At 45.7% G+C, this 24,359-nt stretch overlaps 2 protein-coding genes across 2 annotated transcripts in view; both read right to left on the bottom strand.

Annotated features, from left to right (window-relative positions):
• PMM1 (phosphomannomutase 1) overlaps window positions 1-5,327 on the bottom strand; it is a 16,895-nt gene extending 11,568 nt beyond the window's left edge. The window contains exon 1 of the mRNA XM_025208922.1: window positions 5,160-5,327. Coding sequence (XP_025064707.1) covers window positions 5,160-5,327 — 168 coding nt within the window. The remainder of the gene's footprint in view (window positions 1-5,159) is intronic.
• Window positions 5,328-12,424: 7,097 nt separating this feature from the next.
• DESI1 (desumoylating isopeptidase 1) overlaps window positions 12,425-24,359 on the bottom strand; it is a 14,682-nt gene continuing 2,747 nt past the window's right edge. The window contains exons 2-6 of the mRNA XM_014521788.2: window positions 21,123-21,144; window positions 20,027-20,096; window positions 19,170-19,279; window positions 18,245-18,367; window positions 12,425-16,863 (exon numbers count right to left, since the gene is read on the bottom strand). Of these exons, the coding sequence (XP_014377274.2) occupies window positions 16,770-16,863; window positions 18,245-18,367; window positions 19,170-19,279; window positions 20,027-20,096; window positions 21,123-21,144 (419 nt within the window). The 3' untranslated portion in view covers window positions 12,425-16,769. The remainder of the gene's footprint in view (window positions 16,864-18,244; window positions 18,368-19,169; window positions 19,280-20,026; window positions 20,097-21,122; window positions 21,145-24,359) is intronic.

Raw genomic sequence — 24,359 nt, 5'->3', positions numbered from 1 at the left:
GGAAAGACAGATAGGTGCTGTCATCTTCCCATCTCACGCAGTACAGAGATTTGCAGTGACTGAGGAAAGTGGGAAGGAAAAAAAATGAGGGGGATGAAAGAGATAGAACAGGACTGGTAGAGGGGGAAGGGAAACGGTTCCTTCTGTCTATGCATGTGTGCGGAGGATCACTGGAAGATGAGCATCTTGTACTTCTATGTCTTGCCAGAGAAGCACCCTGTTCTGACATATCCTGTCCTGTTCTGGACAGGCTCAGCAAATGGGCGGACGAGAACCTGATGTTTAACACTGAAAAATGCAAGGTTCTCCACCTTGGGAGGAAAAACCTGCAGCATCCATATAGGCTCAGCAGTGCTACGCTGGCTAGCACTATGGAAGAAAGAGACTTGGGGGTCATCATTGACCACAAGATGAACATGAGTCTTCAATGCAATGCTGTGGCTAGTAAAGTGAGCAAAATGCTGGCTTGCATCCATAGATGCTTCTCAAGCAGATCCCAGGACGTCATTCTCCCCTTGTACTCGGCCTTGGTGAGGCCGCAGCTGGAGTACTGCGTCCAGTTTTGGGCCCCACTATTCAAAAAGGATATGGAGAAGCTTGAGAGAGTCCAGAGAAGAGCCACACATGATCAGAGGTCAGGAAAACAGACCTTACGACGACAGGCTGAGAGCTATGGGGCTCTTTAGCCTGGAAAAGCGCAGGCTCAGGGGTGATCTGATGGCCACCTATAAGTTTATCAGGGGTGACCACCAGTATCTGGGGGAACGTTTGTTCACCAGAGCGCCCCAAGGGATGACGACTAGGTCAAACGGTCATAAACTACTACAAGACTGTTTCAGGCTGGACATAAGGAAGAATTTCTTTACTGTCCGAGCCCCCAAGGTCTGGAATAGCCTGATATCAGAGGTGGTTCAAGCACCTGCATTGAACACCTTCAAGACAAATTTGGATGCTTATCTTGCTGGGATTCTATGACCCCACCTGACTTTCTGCCCCCGGGCAGGGGGCTGGACTCGATGATCTTCCGAGTTTGCTTCCAGCCCTAATGTCTATGAAATCTATGAAATATCCCATCACTCGATGTGCCATACCTACCGCCCCCCCCCCAATGATCCCCACACAAAGAGGCTGGATCCCCTCAGAACAATATAGAATAATAGAACATTAGGATTGGAAGGGACCTCAGAAGGTCATTTAGTTCAATCCCCTGCTTAAGGCAGGACCATTCCCAAGTAGATTATCCCAGCCAAGGCTTTGTCTAGCTGGGTCTTAAAAACCTCCAAGGATGGAGATCCCACCACCTTTCTGGGTAACCTGTTCCATGTTTCACCACCCTCCTAGTTAGAAAATTCTTCCTAATATCTAACCTCAGCTTCCCTTGCTGCAACTTGAGCCCATTGCTCCTTGTTCTATCATCTGCCACCACTGAGAACAGTCCAGCTCCAGCCTCTTCAGGTAATTGAAGGCTGCTATCAAATCCCCCCTCAGTCTTCTCTTCTCTAGACCAGGGGTGGGCAAAATGCAGCCCGCGGGCTGGATACGGCCCACCAGGCCATTCTATCTGGCTCACAGGGCCCCTAAAAAAATTAGTATTTATCTGCCCCTAGCTGCCTGTCATGTGGCCCTCCAACGCTTGCCAAAACTCAGTAAGCGGCCCTCCACCCGAAATAATTGCCCACACCTGCTCTAGACTAAATAAGCCCAATTCCCTCAGCCTCTCCTCATAAGGCATGTCCCCCAGCCCCCTCACCACTTTTGTTACCCTCCGCTAGACTCTCTCCTATTTGTCTACATCCTTTCTGTAGTGGGGGGCCCAAAACTGAACACAGTACTCCAGTGGGTGGCCCAGCCTGGGAACAAACAAAGCTGTGTCAACAGGTAAATAGCTTGGGACAGATCAGTAAATAAGGCCTTCCCAAGAGCTCTTGCTCCCTGTCCCTTGCCCTTTCCTGAAGAGCTGCTCATTACTGCTTAATCCCATTAACAGAATTCCAGGTGAAACAGCAAAGGCCCCACCGAGTGCTTACTGACCAAAGGGCTTCTCTAGCCCACCCCTCCCCTCTGAGAACTCACAAGCCAGGCAGAAGTGCTCTGTAAGGGGCATCTTAGGCATGGACTCTGCTCCAGGGCCTCCACCTTCCTGTTTGCCTGTTTTTTCATTCCATCTCCGCACGATAAAGCCCTCTTGCTGTTGCTCAGATGGTGCACTCCACCCAGCAACAGGCTTCTGCTCCTCCCCATGCCTCCCTGCTTGTTGCTTATGCTTGGGGCCCTGTTTTCTCCTTTATCACTTGCTGCAGATTGGGGGATGACCTCAAAACTGACTACCTCCAAAGGTCTAGACAAATGACTCTCTGATATTTTGCCCTCTGCAACACCTTCCATCTGCAGGTCCCAACGATGTAAGGCTAGATATGTGCCTTACAGACACATATCTAGCCTCACAAGACCCCTGCCCAAGGTAAGGAATAACAGAAAACTGGGCTAAAAGGATCTCAGAAGGTTATCTAATCTAATGCCCTGCTCAAGGCAGGATTATCCCTGACTAAAGCCATCCTATAAAAGCGTTGGTCTAATCTAATCTAAAAACAGCATGAACAACCCTCTCTGACAACTACCAGGCACAGTGCCCCAAAACACCAAGAACATCTTAATTTGCTACAGCTAAATGAGGGGGAGAAGAGCACTATCCTGCTGCATTATATTGAGCCCTCCAGGCCATGTCTGCACTAGAGAACTGAACTGGTGGGATGAGGCTGGTCTAAACACAAACATTTCACTGTTTCCATTCTGACCCATGCTCCAACCTCTCGTGGTTTTGCATTGTTTCCCTGCTACTGTTGTTCTACATCATTTTGCCATGGTTGGCAGCCCACAGTTCCCAGCTGACCTCCCCAAAGCAGTGGATTCAGAGAATTCTCCAAGGGCCATGACACAGGAAGGAGAAGACTGCCTGATCCTCTTTTGGCACCATCCACATTGGCATCAATCAAACTCAGACTGAAACAGGTCAAGAAATGAGCCATATTTTGCCCAGCTAAACGCATGGTGGTGCGATTCACTGGCAGCCAGCAAGAGAAGGTCCCCAACAGGAAGCAGGACTTCACTGTGCTGGTCACTGCTCTTGTGCCTACTATGCATATCACAAGTCGAATCCAAATATATTTAATATGTAAGTGAAACACTGGGAACACTTGTGTGCTGCGAGCACAATGCATTTGCAGGCATGGGAAAGGGATCACACAGATCTTTGCAGATTCAGTTCTTCAAAGATGGACCGGGCCAGAATGTACAGATGGGTAAACAGTCACAAAAGGACTGCACATGAGGCCAAGGCATATGTGGGTCTACATGCAACCCATAGTAGGGTGGAGATCAGCTGGCCTGTAGATGCAAGGGTGAGACATCTAGGAAGGGCCATGGATGAAAGGATGTGGGGGTGCAGGAAGCATTATTTTGGAAGAGCTAGGTGCTTCCAGGCTCTCCACCTGGATTCACTAGCCCGGCTCCCATTCCTCCCTCACAAGATGCCAGCATCTTCCATCCCCCAGTGCTCTAGGGCCCTAGCCTCAGACTTGAAAGAGACCAGAGTTCAAACCACTTCTCGAACACAGATTCCCTGGGTGACCATGACTCCGTCTGTGCCCTCAGTTGCCTCTCTATTAAATAGGCACCACAGCACTTCCCTACTTCCTGGATCAACATATTAAGTAGGGTGAGCCTTAGGCACTATGGTAACAGGTTAAGCAAGTACCACAGACAGCTTTCACAAGGCTGTGAGCAGAGGGCAGGCTTCCCTTTCCTCCCTACAAAACCAAGCAGATGCTGCAGGCTGCCCATTGCATAACACTCTCACGCTGCTGTCAGCCAACAGAAAGGGAACCCTTCTCTACTTCAGCAGAGGCCTGCTTTGCTGAGGCCCTTAGAAACAAAACAACTGGGATGCAGGAGAGAGAGTTCGCCCTGCCAGGCCCATTTGACCATTGCACATGCAGACAGTACCAGCTTCAGAGCCATGCAAGCGCAAACCCGGCACCAGTCTGGTTCCAGGTGTGCCTAAAGGGTGCTGACCTCTGGGCTGCAGTAAGAGGCGATGAGAAACCATGCAGGTCACAGAAGACATGGCCTCATTTCCTCCCTTTGGTATCCCCAAGAGCATCCTCCCTCGCTTGTGCTCTTACCAAGTGGGTTCGAGTCTCTCTGGGGCTGTGTGCGAGAAACAGTTCATGCAATCATAGAGGAGCAGGGCTGGAAGGGACCTCCAAAGGTCACCTAGTGCAACACCTGCCTGAGGCAGGATCTTCCCTATCCAAACCATCCCATACAACCATCATCTAAACTCCACATAAGACTGCCATCCACCCTGACACAATGCAACCTACCGCCCTAACAGGCCAAAAGAAAAGCAGGGGAACCACAGCAGCCAACCTCCTGCTTCTGCGGTGCAAGGCTGTGTGGGCACATGGGGCTGGCACCCCTGAGGGATCTCTGCTTGAGATGGCAGCTGCTCCATGTGCCTCTGCCCTCAGAAGCAGCTGCCCCCATGAGAGCCAGGGCCTGCAGCAGCATCCGGCCGCCTTTGGGTCCAGCTAGCTCAGGATGAAGACGCAGCAGAGGGCAGTGGGGCCTGGATTAGCTTGGCCAGAGTGGCGCAGGGATGACTCCTAGAAGACGAAGGCTGGAAGGGACCACAGGAGGGCATCTAGTCCAACCCCCTGTCCCAAGCAGGACCAGCGCCAACTAGATCATCCCAGCCAAGGCTTGGTCTGCCTGTGGCTTCAAAACCTCCAAAGAGGGAGATGTCACAGGCTCTCTGGGTAGCTCTCAGCACAGGGGATGGCACGTGTGGGGGCCTGGTTGGAGCTTCTGAGGTCCAGCCCTGCTTGGCTCCTGCCCTCCCCCATCACAGGGGCTCACAGAAAATGGGGTGGCAGGGACCTCAGGGCGGCATCTAGCAGGGTTTGAGTAATGGGGGAGCTCAGGGCCCTATGACACAAGAGCCCCCTGTAAGATTTAAAAATCATAACGGGGAGGGGGGGAGGGTCTCCGATTTTATCAGGGCATCGTGATGGGCAGCCCAATTTTTTTATTTATTTATTTTTTTTGCAGACCCCCCCAAGAGTCAAAGCGTCATTCAAACCCTGGCATCTAGTCCGAGCCTGCTTCCCCACGAGGAAGCCGCGCAGAGCCCGGCCGGACGCCAGCGCGATGGCCCCCCCCCCCCGGCCCCGCCTGGCCGGCCGGCAGAACACTGCACAGCACAGCGGGGCGGGGCCGGCCGAGGGCGTCTGCCCGCGCTGCCCAAGGCGGGAGCGGCGCCGCGTCATGTGGCCGCGCCGGCACAGGCCTGGATACACGTAGCGCGCGGCAGAGGGACCCTGTTCCTGCCGCTGTCGCCGCCGCCTTGGGGCAGCCGAGGATAGAGGAGCCCGAAGCTGGTTCCTTTCCCCGAGCCCTTTCCGCAGTGACCGGCTGTTAGTAATATAGGTTGCAGTCGGGAGCTTGCTAATACAGACATTTTTTTTTGCAATTGTCTAGCTGGTCTAATGAAAGATATCGCCTCTTCCACCGGCGTTCAGGCTCTTCGTGAGGAACCAGGCAGGTCAAAGAGCTGCGGCGTCACCGGCGGTGTAGATTTGCTAGTACAAATGTCGAATGAGATCACGGCTCCACCACCCAGCCCGCAACTTTACGTTGTTATTGTTAGCAGGGAAGCCTGGTTTTCTCGGATTTTAAAAAAATTCTCAATTTTCGGTTAAAAAAAAGTAACCCCAAATCCACATTTTTCCATGATCAAAACACCACTCTCTCTTTCTCTCTCTCTCTCTCTATATATATATATACACACACACACATTTATTAGTGGGGTTTATGTATATTAGTGGTGTATATGTATGTGCGTGTATACACACACATATATATAGTGTTTCATTTTAATATATGTGGTTTTTATATATATATGTGTGTATGTGTGTGTGTATGTGTATATATATATATATATGTGTGTGTGTGTGTGTGTGTGTGTGTGTGTGTGGTATTTAGTGGTATGGCATTTTATATATAGTGTTTCATTTTGATCATGGAAAAATGTGGATTTGGGGTTACTGTTTTTAAACCGAAAATTGGGGATTTTTTTTAAATTGGAGAAAACCAGGATCCTTGGTTATTAATAAATCTATATTTCTGGCGCAATTCTAACTCTGTCGCCTAATTCCTTGTTAACAATATTTAGTTGTGTGCAGATGAGCTTTGAAAAAAGAACTGGGAAGAAGGAACCAACTTCAAGCTCATGGGGCCCATGTATGTAGAAATACGAGTTTTTTGGAAACCCTGTTGCTATGAGGATGGAGCCTACTTTGCTGACTTGGGACATCGTGTTATTTGACTTCTTGATTCAGGTGTCAACCATGTTAAACATTACACTAGGTTTTTTCTTGGTTTTTCCTCCCTATTAAATGTGCAGCAGTCTTAGACAAAAAACTAGGCCAATATGAGGATTTTTGGATAAGCACCTGTCATGACTTTTCCAGGGGTGGACAGCAGCATGTGACGGGGATCAGGCAGCAGCGCAGAAACCGACCTTCAGGTTGGGCAGGACTCTGCCCAGTCTTCTTTGGGAGAGTCCCCCGGTGGCAGAAGTCCCCCAGTGGTGATGTATTCAAAAGTATCCCCCAGGGATGGAGATGTGTGTTTTGGGGTGAGTCTAAAAGGATTTTCCCCCATAATCTCAGCTTAATCTCAGCTCTTTATTCAAGGCTATATACTTGGTACATAATCTTATTTTACATTTGTATTAGTAAATATACATTTTTTTATTATATTCTAACTCTTTAGCATATCAAATCCCTTACCAGAAACTTTTAATTGTGTAAAGATTACTTTTGAAAAAGACAGGAATTGGGAATAAGGAACTGGGAATAAGGAACCAACTTCAGCTTCATCAAGGATGGAGTGTATGTTAAAAATTTAAGAGCTGCCATTCACTGGATAGAAAATTTATCTGTCTTGTCCAGTCTTCTGGCCCTACCAAGTGCCCGGAGGTTCCTGATGAACCTCCTTCTGGCCCTGGCTAAGCTCGCAATTTATCTGACCAGGAAGGAGACTGGCTGTGATGACTCCTGGGGACTGTGGGGCTGCTTTCCTGTCCCTTGTCCATTCATGTATCCGAGCAGAGTTTCAGTATGCAGTGTCCACTGGCTCCCAGGATGTGTTTGAAGGCCAGTGGGCACTGGCTGGTGTGCTCTGCTCAGTGTCCCCCCTCGGAGCACTTGTTTTGAACCTGTGACGTGACTCCAGTCCCTGTTTTCTCTTTAGCTTTCCCCTGAACTCAGTTGGTGTGTCTCCAGTAGCTTCCCCACTAAGGAAGGTGAAAAGCTCTTCCTTGATGGGCTCAAGCCCATGATTCGCTAGGCACGTCAAAAAGGCCTGTCACGCAGTGGCAGAGAGTGGGTAGCAAAAGACGAGGGTATGACCAGGGGCTTTTCCCCACTGTTGCTCTCCCACTTGCAGCCTCCAGCATTTAGGGCCTAGGAAGGTCTGATTCGGATGGTGCCCCTCACTCCTGTGCTCAATAGCGACTGCTGCCCCTTTCCTCCAAGAATGCATCCAATCTCTTTTTGAACCTGGCTAAACTGTCAGCACGCACAACAATCTGGTGGCAAGGAGATCCACACTCTAATGGCACTCTGTGTGTAATAAAGAATGTCTTTTTGTTAGTTTTAAACTTGCTACCTACTAGTTTCATTTTGTGGCCCTTAGTTCTCGTAAGCAATAGTAAATAATAAATCCCTATCCCTCACCACATTGCCTTCCTAGACTGTGTTACATGTCTGAACACAACTGTTGGTAAGACAAATACAGCAGCTGCTCAGTTCAGCAGTTGTTCATAGAGCCTGCGGTGTTAAAATGTGTTGTGTTCAGCCAGACTTCAGCATCTTTTGGGGCCATTCCTGAGGAGCACCCAAGCAGATTGCTCCCACGTGGAAACCTTGGAGGTTTTATTCTTACCCCTAAAGTGCAGCCTTTGTTGCATGCTCTTGGGACCGAGGGTTGTTCCAAAGAGCAGCTGAATCTATTGATGATTGTGGAGGCTGGAAAATCTTGGCCTATAATTTATTCTGATTCCGGTTAAAATGAGCTCCATGTGTCAGCTGGGTGAGAGCATCTGTCGGGAATGCTGCGATAAGCCCAATGCAATCAGACATGCACTTTATTTCCAGACACTTCTATCCCTAAGGAAAGCAAATTGTGGTCAGTGTTAAGAAGCTACTTTGTCTCAGTTTACCTGAGCTTTGATGTAACAGCTCTCTGTGGTATATGAGCCACACAAAAGCCCTGGCCAAAAGTTGTTTTTCCCTTCCAGCCTCTGTGGGGGCAGAGGAGAGTGACTTTGTGTGTCAGGTCTTTTCTCCACAGGATCGATTCTGGGGAAGGTTTACTGAAGAAATGCAGCTGGGTTAGAAGAATTTTGTGTCTGGGGTCAGACTGATCTTTGACAGATGAACACAGCCTGGGTCTTGCCACCAGCAATGTTCTGACCATCCTACAGGACACATTAGAACCTGAGCACCTCATAACAGCTAAGTAAGATTCACCTCTGCACCTCTGCATTTTCACAGACCTACATTTTGCATGTTGGCTTCTATTCTACCCAGGAGAGCACGCAGTTCACCATCAGACTCGATATGCCTGAAGAAGGGTGTTTGTGCTCAAAAGTTTGCAAAGAATAATTTTTCCAACTATTTAGTTGGTCTATTAAAAGATATCACATCTACCCAAATAACCTTGTCTGCCTATGTCCTGAGACCAACATGACTACAACCAACAACGCATAACAGCTAATGCATGTTCCTCAGAGCACCCTGGTGGGTAGGGAAGTTCCCTTCTCAAGCTGAGATGCGCTTTGCTTAAGCGATTAATTCAAGGTAACATGGGGAATTGGTGGCAAAATGGGGATTTAAGCCCAGATTTCCTGAGAGCCCATGCCACTTCTTAACCACAAGACCATCCTCTTTCTTCTGGGTCATCCCCATGGAGTGTACTTGACATGGAAGACTGCAGGGCAGGATTGACTATATGGTAACTAGGTCCAAGGACATGAAATGCCTTGTAGATTAGGGTCAGGACTTTGAACTTTGGTCTGAAGTAAATGGGAGGTATGTGCTCCAGGATGTTTGGAAAGTGTGGTAGTGATGTGTCTGTGTTGGCCTTTGAAAGGTTTGTGTGTGTAGCAGGGGGTGGGGGAAACAGCACATGGCCTGGACGAAGAGGGTACAGCAGTGTACTTATAGCCCTACCCTTTACAGACAATAGCTACTTGACTAGGTGTCTCTTCTGCCCTAACTACTCTATCAGGAACAGCAGATGCCTGAGCAGATCACTCTGCCGTAGGTCCTGGCTTTGCTTCAAGCCATGCCTAAACCAGGAAAAGAGCTGTCTAAACCTGCATTAGCAAGCATGTTTTACTTAAACTCTTTCCATACAGGTGTTTTGGGAACTCCAAAAGTGTGTTAGCTGGTCACCTGGCATGCTTGTGAAGGTGTTCCTTGCTTGCTATGTGAACACAGCTTGTTTTCCTGGGGCTGGCATGACCCAAAAACACAGATGGCAACATTCCTCACATTTGCATGTGCTGAACTCACAGCAGTTTTATGCCATGGGGCTGGATGTCTGGGTTAAGCTATCTGGTGGGCACACTTCCTGGGTATGGCCTTAGGGTGGCCATCATAGAGGACAGTCCGGTTGTCCTCTGTCTTCTACTGCTACGAAACCCAATGCCTTTCTCTTGAAGAGAAAAATAGAGAACATAAAGACATTGGGTTTTGTAGCAGTAGAGGACAGAGTACTTTTGTTGTGGCCCCTTCACAAAAAGCCACAGCATTTTGGCAATTAGCAGCCAGGAAAGACACAATCCCAGGAGCTTTCAAGTGCACTTCATTAACTACCCTGCACAGCTGAGTTGCAGTCCCACTGCTGCTGTGTAGCCAAGGAGTGAGCGAGCAAAACAAACGTACCCTCTGCCATCTTTGTACAAAGTCAGGGGCTGTGCCACAGATGTGCTTGGGCCTCTTTCACCGTGCCCTTGACAATGGCAGCTGTTCCTGTGAGGAGGTTCTGGAAGGTGAGTTTGGGCAGGAATTAGCCACAAGTGCACAGACATGGGGCAGCTTGGCAGCTCCAGCTGTCAGCATAGAATGGGAGACTTCCAGGTCATTCAGTCTGTTCCCCTCCACCATCCTCGTGACTAGACAGTCACCTCGCTGGGGTCACCTAACCCCAGTTGTCTTCCTGCCTAGAGTGCGGGGGGAGGGGGGCTGGACCCGATGATCTGTAAGGTCCCTTCCAGTCCCTAACAATGTATGAGTCTATGAACCCTCTTGGCATCTTTGTGCCCTTTAATCTTCGATCTCTTGATTTTTTTCCTCAGAAGGGTGATTTTCCTATTTGCTTTGAGTGGTGAAAATGGGCTGCAAACTGGGAGATGGTCAGGTACCAGGATAACTCCTCTCCCCACATGTTGGGGAGTGAAGTGCTGTGGTCTGGTCTTCTTGGATATGCACTGCAAACTCTTTTCCCTCACAATTGGTGTCTCTGTGGCATATATGGTTTCTTCTGTGCTGTTTCTTCCATCACCCAGGTATGAGAGAGGCAGGGAGTCTGGACTTAACTCTTGGATGTGTATGAACTCCCTGGGTGTGGAGCCACTGGCAAACTGTGTCTAGGATGGCTGGAGCACAGCTGGGTGATTAGTGGTAATGGTGGTTCTCAAGCTCTTTGGGTCACATACCACATGGTATTTGTAATATTTAAATGCACTGCTCTGATTTTATGTTATGAATAATAAAGTAACGTTTTATGTTACTAGAACCATACTGTACCCTCACCAGTAACCTGTGAGGCACTACAGACTTGTTCTTTTTTCCTTCCTTTTTCTTCACTCACATTTTCCCTTTCTCTTCTGCTTTTGCAGTCCTTCCTCTCTCCTATCAGCTCCAAGTTGGCTTCATAATCCCAGGAATGCATTCTGCAGTTTGAGAAACTGATCTAGAAACAAGCTGTCCTTATAGAACCTATTTTACCTATGGACTGATTTGTTTAGATGTCCCTGTTGTGAGGGCGCATTGAATTTTGAATAAGTATGCCTCACCAACCTAGGGTCTGGTTGCAGTGTTAAGCTGCAGGCTGAACAAAATGTTGTATGTTTATGTAGAGCAGAATGATTGGAAGGAACTGGTTTCAAGCTCTGATCTTTGAATCCCTGTATAGACATAGTTAAAGCAGCCCTGACCTTCATCTTCATTTGCCTGGTTCCAAATCATGCTCTCGGTTTGAAAGATGTTCTTGTTTTGACTTCCTGTCCCCTCTGAAAGTTGAGGAGGGCTCGCTTGCCCATGCGTCAAAGCATCTGTAGCAGTAAAGCCAAGCTGTCCTCTGTCTGCTTACAGCTGGGTCTCCACTTTCTCCCTTTTGGGGCACAACACTCATACATAAATGTAAATATTTTGCCCAAATAAATATTTTGCCCAGTAAATATTTTGTGGCTTCCTCACACTGAGTTGGTATTTAGCTGGTATGGTCCCAACCAGAGATGTTCAGACAAGCTAAATGTAATGGCAGAGCCCTGAGGAGGGCAACAAATGAAGGTGAAAGAACAAACCTACTCCAACTCGTGTGAAATCCCAGCCTTCTTAGAGAATCAGAAGAGCTGGGGACGTGCTCCCCAATTCCTCCCTGCCTTCCATTTCACAGCTCTCCCTGCACTCTTTGCTTTCAGGGGGAAGGGCTGACCTCCAGCCTGGCTTTGCAGATAGTTTAGATAAGAATACAGCACACCAGGTGCTGGCTGAGCCTTTTGGAGGTTAAGCCCATGTTTCAAACAGCTATGCTTTCTCCCTCTATATAATGTTAGAGGGACAAGGAACTGGTCTCAAATAGAGTTTATCCTAAAAACCTGGAACAAATTAAAAGTCTGTGGCTTGGTAGAGTGGAGGACTTCACTGGCATTTTGGCATATGTGAAGACCTGCAATTCTGTTTGGGTTCTTAGCTTAATAGGAAGAGTCTGCCTTTATAGGTCAACTCAACCAGTTTGTTCCTTGGCATCTCAAAAGAGGCTAGTGAAGGGTCCTGCTTGCAGATGCCTGTCCCCTCAGAGGTCACTGAAAAACACATTCTACACCTGGACCATCAGAGCCCTTGGTAACAACCCTCAAGCACCGTTTCCCAGTGAGTATTAATGCGGCTGATTATGCAGCATGGTAATGAGGCCAAAGGTGCTTCACAGAAAATGAGTTGCATAACCAGGGACATAATAGCAGTGCCACCTGGTGGCAGCTTCTTGTAACAATCCGACTGAAATTTCGCTAAGCTTCTTGTCTCTTTTGCTTGTATAAGCAGACACTATAACCTTTTTCTCTCAATTTGTTGAGTTGCTCCAGCGATGCATTTAGTATGTTGTGCTTTTCACAACCTGTATCCCCACTATTGCTCCCACCTGGTGTTTGGACACCTCTTTTGGAGGATTCACAGGGAACCCAGGCATCTCTTTGACTCTGCTCAGTAACAGCCAGCTAGGTATGTTCTGATCACTACTTTCCCCATTTTCCCATCATCTGGGTTTGCTTTAAGCATGCAGCTGCCCTGGGCAAACAGTTTGCCATCTTGATGTTACTCAACACTTTGCAGATCTTCCCAAACCACCTGTTCTGATTGCATGGGGGAGATTCTGTGATACATTCCCTCTGCTGTCGCTTAGATCCGAAACAGCTGCTGCTGGCATAAAAGAAGTGTTTCAAGACTCCTGGCATGGGCCAATACTTTGTAGCTAGAATAGGAGGTAACTGTGTGTGTGGGCATTATGCTCTGAGGCAACAGCTATATCCAGTTTTGACGCTTGGCTGTAGAAACACCTACTTTCCCCAAGACAACTGTTGGTGGCCAACATGAAACCAGCCCTTCCATGCAACAATCCACCTCTGTTAACAAGGTACCCTCCACCACGGCTGCAATCCTGACCCCTTTGTTCAAGTGCAGCAACCACCATTTGAAATGTTCTGCCCTCTACATTTAGTGACAGAATCCAGCTTCATAGCAATAAAAGAGATTAGGAGGTTGCGTTGTCACTTGGATAAAGATGTGGTACAAGATCATGCAGAGAGATCCCAGCCATAATAACCTGTTTACGCTCAGATGGTTGAGGCAGTTACTATGACTGGACTGGAATATTTCTTTCTTAGGAAAGCCATGTTGACAGAGTTCAGAAATGGACATATTAAGAGCAGTTGGGTATCTCATGCAATCTCTCCCTTGCATTTGCTGGGAAAGCCAGACATTAAGCATCCATTTGGTTTAATCTTTCCTCCTCCCCACAATAGTGTTTGGGTAGTAGCTGAAACATGAAGAGCACTGAGAAGGGCTTAGAGACTTTCCAACTTAAGACCTTCACCCTCCCCAAACTACTGTCTTCCATTGTATTTGAACTAAGCTGGGCTCCTCCATTACCAAGAGAGATCAGGTTTCATTTTTCACCATCCACCTGAAGGGAGCAGTATGAAGGAATCTTAATCTCAAGTGAGGGAAGACCACCTAACTCAGTCCACCCATTGTTCAGCACAGTAACAGGCCCCTTAGAGCTGCACCCAGCCCCCAAGAAATCTCCCTAATGCAAGATCACAGTGTATGTGGAAGTACAAGTCATAAGCAGTGTGAGGCAGCCACCACTTCCTTCTGTAATATGAAACAGCACAAGCTGGGGCACTCTTCCAGTCTGCATCTTACTGGGGCTAGACCACTGGTACCTGACTGAAGCAGAAGGGCCTCTAACATGGCAGCTGTGCAGACACAGGAACAAATATACAACACTGGTGGAATTCTGTTTATTGTAATAGAAAAAAAACAGAATAAACCAAACACCACTTTCTGCCTAACAACATTATTAATTCATGTTTTAAAAATGGCATGGGGCAGCCCCAGCAATACAAGACAGAACTAGGATTTGGGGCAAAGGGATTCTGTTCTTTTCCAAGAGAACAAGTTCAGTTTCCCTGTCCCTTTGTCAGTCAACTGGCGGAAGCATTTCATTATATACGCTACATATTTATCTCGATCTATTTTATATACCTATAAATAAGTGTGGTTGGGTGGAATGCTGAGTATATGTTTCTGCAACTTATGCATAACCATCTTTTGAAGGGGTGGGTTTCTAAAAGGCATACAGAGTGTGAGTACTCACTGTTCAACTGCATTAGTTAAGAGCAAAGAGGACTCCTTTTCATAGAGTCCATTTGCTGTGCAACCTCTGGGTTGCACAGCAACCCAGTTGAGTCTTAAACAGAGATGACCCTTTGGGGAATTCCCCATCAGAGGTGCATTGTTATTGCAAACACAGTATAGTTGAGTAAAATTTTGCCAAGTAATTCACATAGCAGCATTATTTCTGTACTAAGATTCTAGGGAAAAAGAAGGGCAGATTCCAAAACATAGAAGGAGAAGCCATTCATCTTCTCTCCTCCTTCCCAGCAAAGATGTAAAAAGTCCTGAAATTGTGAAGGGCAGTCAAGTAGACACCTGGTTCAGGACCACTGTCTCCCTAAAGATACAAAGCTAGGTTACAGGTTTCTCCTGAGTTACACAATAGAATGAGGAAGGACAGGACATGCACAGCACATGAAAACTGAGCTATACCTTCCTTAGTGGAAGGCAAAGACCTATTAGTGCCTCTGGATTAGGAAGAAAGAAGGGGTCTGACAGCACTTACTTTAGAACAGTTTCTGCATACTATGCACTTTCTGCCAGCTACAAATTTGTGTAACAAAGCAAGGCCTGATCCTAAGGCCATTGGGTTCCTACTGCTTATGTTTTCTCCAACCTAGAGGCAAATCTCTTACAGTGAAAGGCTTCTGCAGAGGTCTGCGATGGCACAAGCAGATAAAATAATCAAAGACATTCTGGGCTACCCTGACCAGTGCCCTGGTCCTGGAAGAATTACTTGCAGCTGTGGAAAGAGGATGTAAAATGCTGCCACATCAGATGAAGGCATTTGACTCCCACTTTGCACGTATGCTAGGGGCTACACCAGGGCAATGGGGAATTGCACACACCCGGAAGAAACCAGGACATCCTCCTCTTCCACCCTCAAACTCTTGGGAGCTACTTGGGAGGCCTTACTGAATAAAGCTGAGAGAAAGGAGAGGTTCCTAATATGCATCTTTTTGGAACAGTTGTCAAGGAGAGAAGGAGCCTAGCAAAGAAAGGACATGCTTATTTTAGTATCCTAGGAGGTTTTCAGTGCACTTGGTGCAATTAGAGATCGAGAGGCAGGTCAGAGCACTTCCCTTGCACAATGCACATGGCAAAGTCTGTCTCATGTTGTCTTTCCTAAATCCAACTGCTGGAGGGAGAAAGCACTCCTAAACTAGAAACAGCAGATACCAGTACTCTGGTCTATCTTCTTCCTCTCCATAACCTCCTTCCCCTAAGAAGGTTTGTAAAAGGCTATAGTAATCTTTAGTCAGAGGATGAAGTCCTGACACAACTGTTGGATCTCTGCTCAGCCCTGCTCACTCCCAGCAATAGCCCCTGAGTATCTTTGACACCCACTGGAAAAAAAGGGGAAAAAATAAAATTTAGAAACAGCTGCTTCAGCTTTGTTTTTTTCCCCCTTTAAATTTGGGCAAATCTGCATGGAGACTAGAGAGCTGCTTCTGGACAGCTTACCTGATATCTACTCCCTGCCTGCACTTAATCAGACTCCTATCTGATTCCACTATCATGGAAAGGATTGTGATATCAGACAAGGCTGGGACTTTTACTGCCTATTTTGTGGCTGTCATTAGATGCTGAAGGCTGAGCCCACAGCCCACATGTTGTTATGCAGCTGCCATGCTATTCTTGCCTTAATGCACATGCAACACTGATTCATCAGCTCCCATGCAAAAGTTACAAGGGTTTTGTACCTGCACTGATGAGATTGGGAAGAAGGAAAAAAGTTTTATTGCATTTTGTTCTTACTCGATTGTGGTTTTTCATCCCTTCTCACTTAAGGGGATGATGATCTGTGAGTATCTCCTTTTGAATATCCTCCTGTCTGTTCCTGGTGAGCCTCTGCAGTAGATGCTCTCCCACTCACCCAACTGCATAGAAGGTTGTAACAAAAAAGCATCACTGATAAGTGAGCAGCTAATTCAGTCAGGACATTCCTCCCCTGGAACCATGCTCCTAGGCATGTTCTGACCAGGTTTGGTCAACTTCTGCATGGAGCAAGCAACACAACATTAAATTAATACTTACTCAGAAGGCTTTAATACTGGTGGGCCCTCACTATAAGGTTATAAAACTCACTGTTTTTTCCCATCATGGATGCAGTAGATGCTCCATATTATGGGCACTGGGGAAAAAAAGATGTAGTCTGCTAAAGGATGGCTAGGCTTTATAACTCAGTGCTTCCCTATGGGTACTCCCAACTGTCTGGCAGGTCCTCAAGTTTTCACAGAATTAAATCCCCTTCACTAGCTTGGGGGCTACTTAGAAAGCATCAGTGTGCTTGGACAAGACAGCCTTAATAAATTAGTATAATGCTATCAGAAATGATGACAACCTTTTTGGTAGCATCTTACATGCAACCTGATATATCCTCCACCTACAAAGTCTAAAAAACCATCTTGTTGCTTTCTTGGAGTTAATTCTGATGTGAAATTATAAAAAAGAAATCTGGTAGATTTGTGTTTAAAAAGGGGAAGCCCTGGTGAGGTGGGGCACACCCCTCCACTCCTGTTAGCTCTGTCCGTTGTGTCTGCTGAAAGTGTTCCCGCCTGGTGGCTGGATCTGAATGGAATCCAGGAGAGGCCTCAAAGCTTGTCCAAAGGGTCTGAGGAGGCAAAAAATAAGACCTAGATCTTCAAGTGCTCAGAAGATATTCATAAGACTTTCTTGTGCCCTACTGAAACTCAGCCACTTCTTGGAATATAATTTAACTAGGAATGTCTGTACAAACTTGATTTCAGGTGAGCCAGTTCTAGATCTAACATACAGTACTAGCATGTTATAACATGTTAGCTCTAGACCTAACATGCAGTACTGTCATGGTGGTGATACCTTGTTTGAAACTCCCAGTAACTTACTTGAACTAGATGTAAGATCAGAATTTCATTTTGCAATGCAGTTTTCCATGAGGTATCATATGAATAACTTTAAACAGAGAAGTAATAGTGTTTCCAACTGAAGCTGTTAGGAGGAAAATCAGGGAAGAGGAAGGTCAAGTTTGAACTTGGCCAGAAATGCCATAACTTAAAAAAGTAACCTTTGTATTAGAAAAGGGAAAGGGCATGGGGTCTTGAATAGTCATGAGTAGCCCAAGCCCCAGTTTGAGCATTGAACCAACATCTCGCAAAGGTGCAAGTGGCTGTTCTGTCAGATGAAATGATCAAAGGCTAATTCCTATTTGAATTCTAAAGCATCTGGATTCTCTTTGAAAGTTTCCCATTCAAGTATATGCCATGTCTGACTTTAGAAATCTAAGGAGATGATTTCCCAAGACTGGAAAAACTTGCCTATCAATTGGTATTGCACATCCCAAGATGGGTAGTGTTATGTGAGCTGGCAAGGCAGCAGCCCCCCGAGCATCTGACTGCAGTTTCCTCACTGCCTCAACTCAGGGTATGCACCAAGGGAGCCTGGGTTAGTCTCCAAACTCCAATCTGGTGGAATAGAATGTTAGAGGACTTTCTCTCATGCCCTCCTTTCCAAATGCTTCCAACCAACCATAACTTTTAACTTTCGAGAGCAACTTAAAAATTTCAACTCCCTTTGCCCTCCTCTAAGGAAAGCCAGAGTCCATTACAGTGGGATAGAAACAGGGATTTAAGCATTGCTGGGCTCTATCCTGAGCTAAGGCCCAGCCTACAGGAGTTTAAAAAAGGTATTAGTGTCCTGAGCCAGTACACCTAGAAGCACTCTCATCCCTCCTCTCTTCCTCTTGCCAAGTGAGACAAACTCACAGGGAAGCAACTGTTTTTAAGTTTGCTGAGGGTGAAGAGAGAAAACATTCCACCCTTCTTTAGGTACAATTGTACCTGGTGTGTGTGGTACACAGACTGTCATTACACATGTATATTAAAGTTTAGCAAGTAGCATCTTCTTCCTCATCTCATAAAATAGAACAGATGCCAGTCTCCTGCAGGGCCTTATCTGTGCTGTGTGACATTAGCAAGACACAGTGTGCTCCTTATACAAACAGAAGCCAAACTCACGTGGCAAGGACTTCGGATGGAAGATCAGTGATGTAGGAAGGGATCTTCTTCCCTGTCAGGAACTGTGCCACTTCGTTACTGAAGGTATTGCAGTTATGTTCAAAGAGATTATAAGACTCTCCTCTGTGCCCAGAAGGAGTTAAAAAACAGAAAAGAGAGACTCAGCCATAGCTAAAAGGAACTCAGATCAATAATGAGAATAACCCCTTAGAAAAGCACCTTGCATCCCAAAGAATGCACGGCTCTTTAGGCAACGTACATTAGTCAGTTCAACTACACATTCAGCTGAGGTGGGGGTGGAAGACAGCAGACATTCTGTATCACTGATGCTACAAAACAGTCTTTTGGAGGGGAAGTGCGGACCAGTTTCTTCAAGTGAAACTACAGATGGGCTATGAGATCAGATGAATTACAAAAGTTGGAATTTATCAAAAACACTACGTATTATGTTTCCTACTCTTGTGGAATGCACACTAGGATCTCTAACAAACACAAGTGGCATCAGGATCTCAAGTTTATGCATTATTGCAACATTTCAGTACTGATTCTCAGTAAAGACCACATGCTAATGAAATACCATTTCCTGCACCACATACGTTTTCCCTAGAGATCCTCTCACCAAGGCATTATGACCCTGTTTTGCTGTCAAGTATTGGCACTGCAGGCTTCCTGGCAGAATGCTTTGTAAAGTCTAGCTAAAGGTCTAGGTCCATTGGACTGTTGTGTAGCTTACAGTTTATTACTTGCCAACATGCTAGATCTAGCCCCAATGTTTGACTAACACCAAACAGGTTTTTGGGCACATAAAGTTTTGTATTGGTGGAATTGGCCCGAGGGCTCCCCAGCCCACCTTTCTCTAGCGTATAGCATCTCTATGCCAAGAAAGTATTTAAAAAAAAAAAGCAGCAAAAAAGCTAATGCTCACCGGAACATCGATTCCCCCAACGAGGACAAGTATTCCAGGAAAATTTCTTCTGTAACTTCAGTGTTTCCTAGGTCAACAACTGAGTCTGGGGGACCAAGCAGTGTTCCTCCCTGTAAAATTGAAAACCAAGAAAATAAGCTTAATGGACAGAATGGATTCACTTAGAGGTTGGCAATTTCCTACTGTCCATAATGCCATTCCAGCTGTCGTTGTTTGCCTAGGATCAGAGAAAGGAATTTAGACTATGTTAGCTTGAGAGAAGCCCTGCTGTTCCCTTCACTCCCTATTTAGACAATGAAGTAACAGAGTTCATGTGGCTTATACTGCCACTTGGTCTATGCTTTCCACAAAGACCTCTGACATGTGGCTAACTTCTGTTTAGGAGGGCCTGGGCTTGGACTCAAAAACTGGAAGGAATGTCAAGGCATGAGCATATTTTTATGCATCTTGAGTCATCAAGGTCAGACCATTAAAAAGCCTTTCAATTTAAGACCGGCCAAGGCTGCCTATAGGTAGCTCAGCAACAGAAAGCATTTATCCTCTCAAACTCTGAGTGGCAGGAAGCCTTACAATTTCTTTGGAATGCTGGCTGAAACAAACTTTAACTTCTGGCTGTATTATATATCATTAGTAAAAGCTTCCCTTTTCCCCCTGAGGTGACCAGTCCCTATGGCAAACAGTACCTCACCTAGCTGCATTCTGAAAACTGTTCAGACTAAATACACTACACCTCCTGCTCTTCTAGAGGGCAGAGATGCAAGGTTCTCCTGATTAAAGACATAATTTTTTGCAGACTAATAGGATTTATTTGGGAAATAGAGCTTGAAAAAATTAAGTTCTAAGAAAGCTGAACTTACAGGTGCACAGCTGGAAATTCCACCACTGCCATAGAAGAATTCATCCTTATGGACAATTATGGAGGTATGCCTGTCATGGGAGGGCCAGAAGCCATGTAAAGAGAGGAGGAAATTGGTTACTCAGCATAAATATCATCCACAAAAATTATTACTTAAGGATGTTACTAAGGCAAACAACTGTAGCAAGATTAAAGAAAAGATCATGGCCTTTCTATGATCATGAACATATTCTAATATCCCAGTGTCTGCTGGGATGTTAACATAAAAATGGTCCACATGAATATCAAGCCTTGTGTCACACTGCAGATAGGTGGGAGAGATGTGGCTCAACCACATAATGAGATGCTAAAACGGGTGATAGGAGGAAGACCCCTCCCCGCCAGAACACAAGGTCCTCTGTGGCCTCCCTCCTCCAGCCAGATGGGCAGAAGAACTCCCAGCTGTGGGACCAGTCCCCTCAGGGAATCAGAAACTGGGAGAGCCTGGAGCATGAACTACCCCAGTAGGCAGAGAAGAGATAGTGGCTGGATGGTGGGAAGTGGATATAAACATGGGACAGTGAGTGGAGGCTGAGCCCACTGGCAGGGCAGCAGAAGACAGCTAAGTGGGCACTTTACTGGAGGTGGGAATTTTAACAAGTTGGATGTAGTGCTGTTTTGTATCAGGAAGCATGCATTAGTAAGTAACCATGTGACCTTATTTGTAAGCCTTGTCTTTCACCCACCTACTTCCCCACCTACTCATGTGTGCTGGCAAGTCTGCAGCTAGAAGTCGAGTTGCTTAAAAAAAAAAAAGAGACAGCACGCTATGTTTGAAAGGGCCAACAAGCTTTGGGTGATACTGCAATAAAATGCAACTGTTTTTAATAATTTTTGTACTCAGGTCCATCGGCAAGAGCTCAAAGAGATTTGAACAGTACCTGACTGCACTGTCTGCCCTAAATTAGTTTGTTTTCCAGGAATCTTAAAAACATTCAGAAACACTCTCTACAGCATCAGAACAATTTCTTAATGGCTGAAGCATATGTAATGATGTCCTGTTGGAAATGCTTCCCATACTGCTCAGTATCTAATGCACATTAAATCTAGTGACTTACCAGATGCCATCCAGCTGTTTCCCTGTGTGGAGAGGGGGAAAAAGAGAGAAAGAGTCATCAGCCATTCACTTTATACTTTTCAGCCCACTTGCTGTCAATCACCAATACATCTTTTCCCCCAGATGCAGACACTTCCCTCTGCCTGACGAAGGGTGTTTGCACCTGAAAGCTTGCAAAGAACAATTTTTCCAACTATTTAGTTGGTCTAATAAAAGATATCACATTTACCCAAACAACTCTGTCTGCCTATGTCCTTAGACTAACATGGCTACAACCAACACCTTTATCTTCCCCCATTATCTCATCTGGCCTCAAACCCCAGACTGCAGCTTTCACCTCAACATAATTCTTTTCAAAGGCACAGGAAACAGTTTATGTTAATTTTCTTTGGGGTGTTAGTAAGGGAAACCACACTGCCTCCTCTGTTCACTTAATTTCTGTTTGCTTGCATGAGAGTTTGGTCACAACAGCTTTTTTTTGCCAATAAACACCTCCTTGACCCTCCCCAGGCTTGATACTAGGAATGAGAAAAGTGTTCCATTTCAGTAGCCCAGTTAGTCCTCCACCACAAGGGTGCTCATCTAGGACTAGCCGCACTGAAGTTTTGCACATGCTGATACAGAGTCACTGTATGATATTTTTTTTCATTTTCAGTTACTACTGAGGGGCCAGATTGGAACAGGTGATTTAGAGTGAAAATCTAGCTCTGTCCTAGTCCCTCTGCCCCTTAAAAATACAGTCAAAGTGCAAACATTGAGTATAACCTTCCCATGTTTCTTTCAAGGGTGTTTTTTTTTTAAACTAATTGGGCCTTCTGATTTTTTTTTTTTTTAGGGCAAAGCAAAACCTAACACCCTCGCTGAATACTGAAGGTAGCATCCCTGTTGATCCTATTACCCTCAGCTGTTTTGAAGATGTGTACCTGAAGCTGTCTTTTCTTTTAGGGCTGGTCTATGCAGGGGAGTTGTTGTGAAATAGCGAGGGTGTACTTTTAAAGCACAAGTTATTCTACAGTAACTTCCCAAGGTGGAAAGAGCTAAACTCTAAGGCACTGCACTCTCAGTGTGGAATAAGAACATCTATGAAGTGAGCTAGGGCAGAATAGCTGTTCCACATTTAGGTTCTTCCAGGTTACTTCTTTGTGTAGGTAAGCCCAAAGCTTTTGTTTAATTTCCTGTCTAGGTCAAACCTTGTTTCCAAGCTGCCTTAAATGTTTGCATTCAAGGAGGAAGTGGTACAAAATTGACCAGGGAAACCAAACCACAAATAATATTCAGAAGAAACAAGATAGCTATTTTCCTGTTCATCACACTGAGGATGAAATAAGATGGTTATTTTGGTTTTCACTTTAATTTGAGATGGAAAGATGAGCCTCAGGGCATTAAATGGAGGAGAACTAAAAATGATCACATTCAAACTGACTTGGCTCAGGGAGGAAGAATTAGTTTCCAACTTGGACATAAAACAGTGCTGAACAACAAATTATATGTCTACATTTATTTCTGCGTATCATTTAGAATAATGTGACCCCTATATGTATTACTGGAATATAACTAAGTTTGCCTGGAAGAGAAACTAATAGTGTGGCCCTGTTTTAAAGAGAAAATACAGGGCTTTAAAAATACTAGGCTGGGGTAGACTTAAAATTTATAAACACATCTAGTAACTAAATGTAAAAATAGCTGCTTCTATTCATGTCAAGATCAAGATTCAGTATTTTCTCAGGCAGTGTCAGTTTACACTGGACAGATGGAATACTGTTACTTTTGTACATCACTCATCCTGGACACTGAAGCTCTGCTATACTGGATACTTCCCCTTATGAATTCCATTTACAAGTAAAGAGATGCAGTGGTTGGATTCCTCATGTGGCAGGAAAAATATCTAAATTAAAATAATAAAGACATTTCCAACTGTTTTTTAAAAAATATACTAATTTAGAATTAGGCACTAAATCAAATAAGGGACATAAGCAGATATGAGCTTGACACCACCAAGCCTAACCTTGAAGATGTTGGCTCCAAGCTGGAACCCAGGATTAGGTGCCTACATTCCATATACAGTTTATGGGGAGGAGAGTTAAGTGGCTCAGAAGGGTGGTCCAAAAACCTCACACCCCGAGCCAGGAGATTCATATATCTGCCTAGTAGGAAACACAGAGCACTGGAGATATTTTGAACTCTATATATTAGTTTTGTATACTTGTAAATTACACTAGGATCCAGAGTGGTCAGACAACCAACTCTCTTCAAGTAACTGCTTGCAACAGGCAATAATACAGTTCCTTGCCAGTAGGTGACAGAGTAGCATAGAAGCTTGTTTCCCTTGAGAAAAATTACCCCAGAGTAAGCTGCAGACACACAGTACATACAGTTATGTATCTTACACTGTTGTAGTTTACCCTGATTTTTCCCAAGATCATTCTATACCAGATTTGAGTAAATTATATGGTGTAGGGCAGTACAGCATGTATCCACTCCTTTTTTATACTACTGTAAAAAACAATTACACTGATGTAAATGTGTCCCTAATCTCCTCCTTTGTCCGAGGGGGTTCAAATCCATATTTTCTCCTACTGCCAGACAAGTACTCTGGACTACCAGGCTATGGGCTAAATTGGGTGGAGACACATTTCACCCTTCTATTGGCAACTGTTCCACTATACTAGTGATCTTGATCCACCGGTAGATCTCGGAGCCTCTTGCAGTAGATCTTGGAGCCTCTTGTGGTTAATCTGAGCTGGTGTGGGGGTCTGAGTGCCCTTATGCATGCACATGTGTGCCCCAGACCAGCAGGTCAATCCGTGGGGGACGGAAGGGGCAGGGGCTAGATTGAGGCTCCCACGGTGAGAGAGTGCTGCAGAAGCAGGAGGAGGGGTAAATTAAGTGGGGCCCAGGTCAGGTGGGACTTACCTGCTGAGGAGGCGCGCCCCCAAATAAGTTTTTCTCCCTCTGCTACTTGCTCGGTGAGGGGAAGGAACGGGAGGATGGTGGCAGTGCACAGTAGATCTTGGGTTGCTTTTAAATGCCAAAGGTGATCTACTTAAAAAGGTTGGAGATCACTGTACTATACAATGACTAATGTAAAATGCACAGTTCAGGAAGCAGTGACCAGAATCCAGAATTCCCCTTCCCAGCTGAGTGCTCCACCCACTAAGCTACAGAGTCACATTTCTCTTTGCACACTCTACCCCACTACCAAATCTTGCATTCCTTTCTGCACAGTCCAACAGTTTCA

This window comes from Alligator sinensis, unplaced genomic scaffold (assembly GCF_000455745.1).
Source record: "Alligator sinensis unplaced genomic scaffold, ASM45574v1 scaffold215_1, whole genome shotgun sequence".
In the NCBI taxonomy this organism is placed as follows: domain Eukaryota; kingdom Metazoa; phylum Chordata; order Crocodylia; family Alligatoridae; genus Alligator; species Alligator sinensis.
This window is presented reverse-complemented; position numbering and strand designations above follow the sequence as displayed.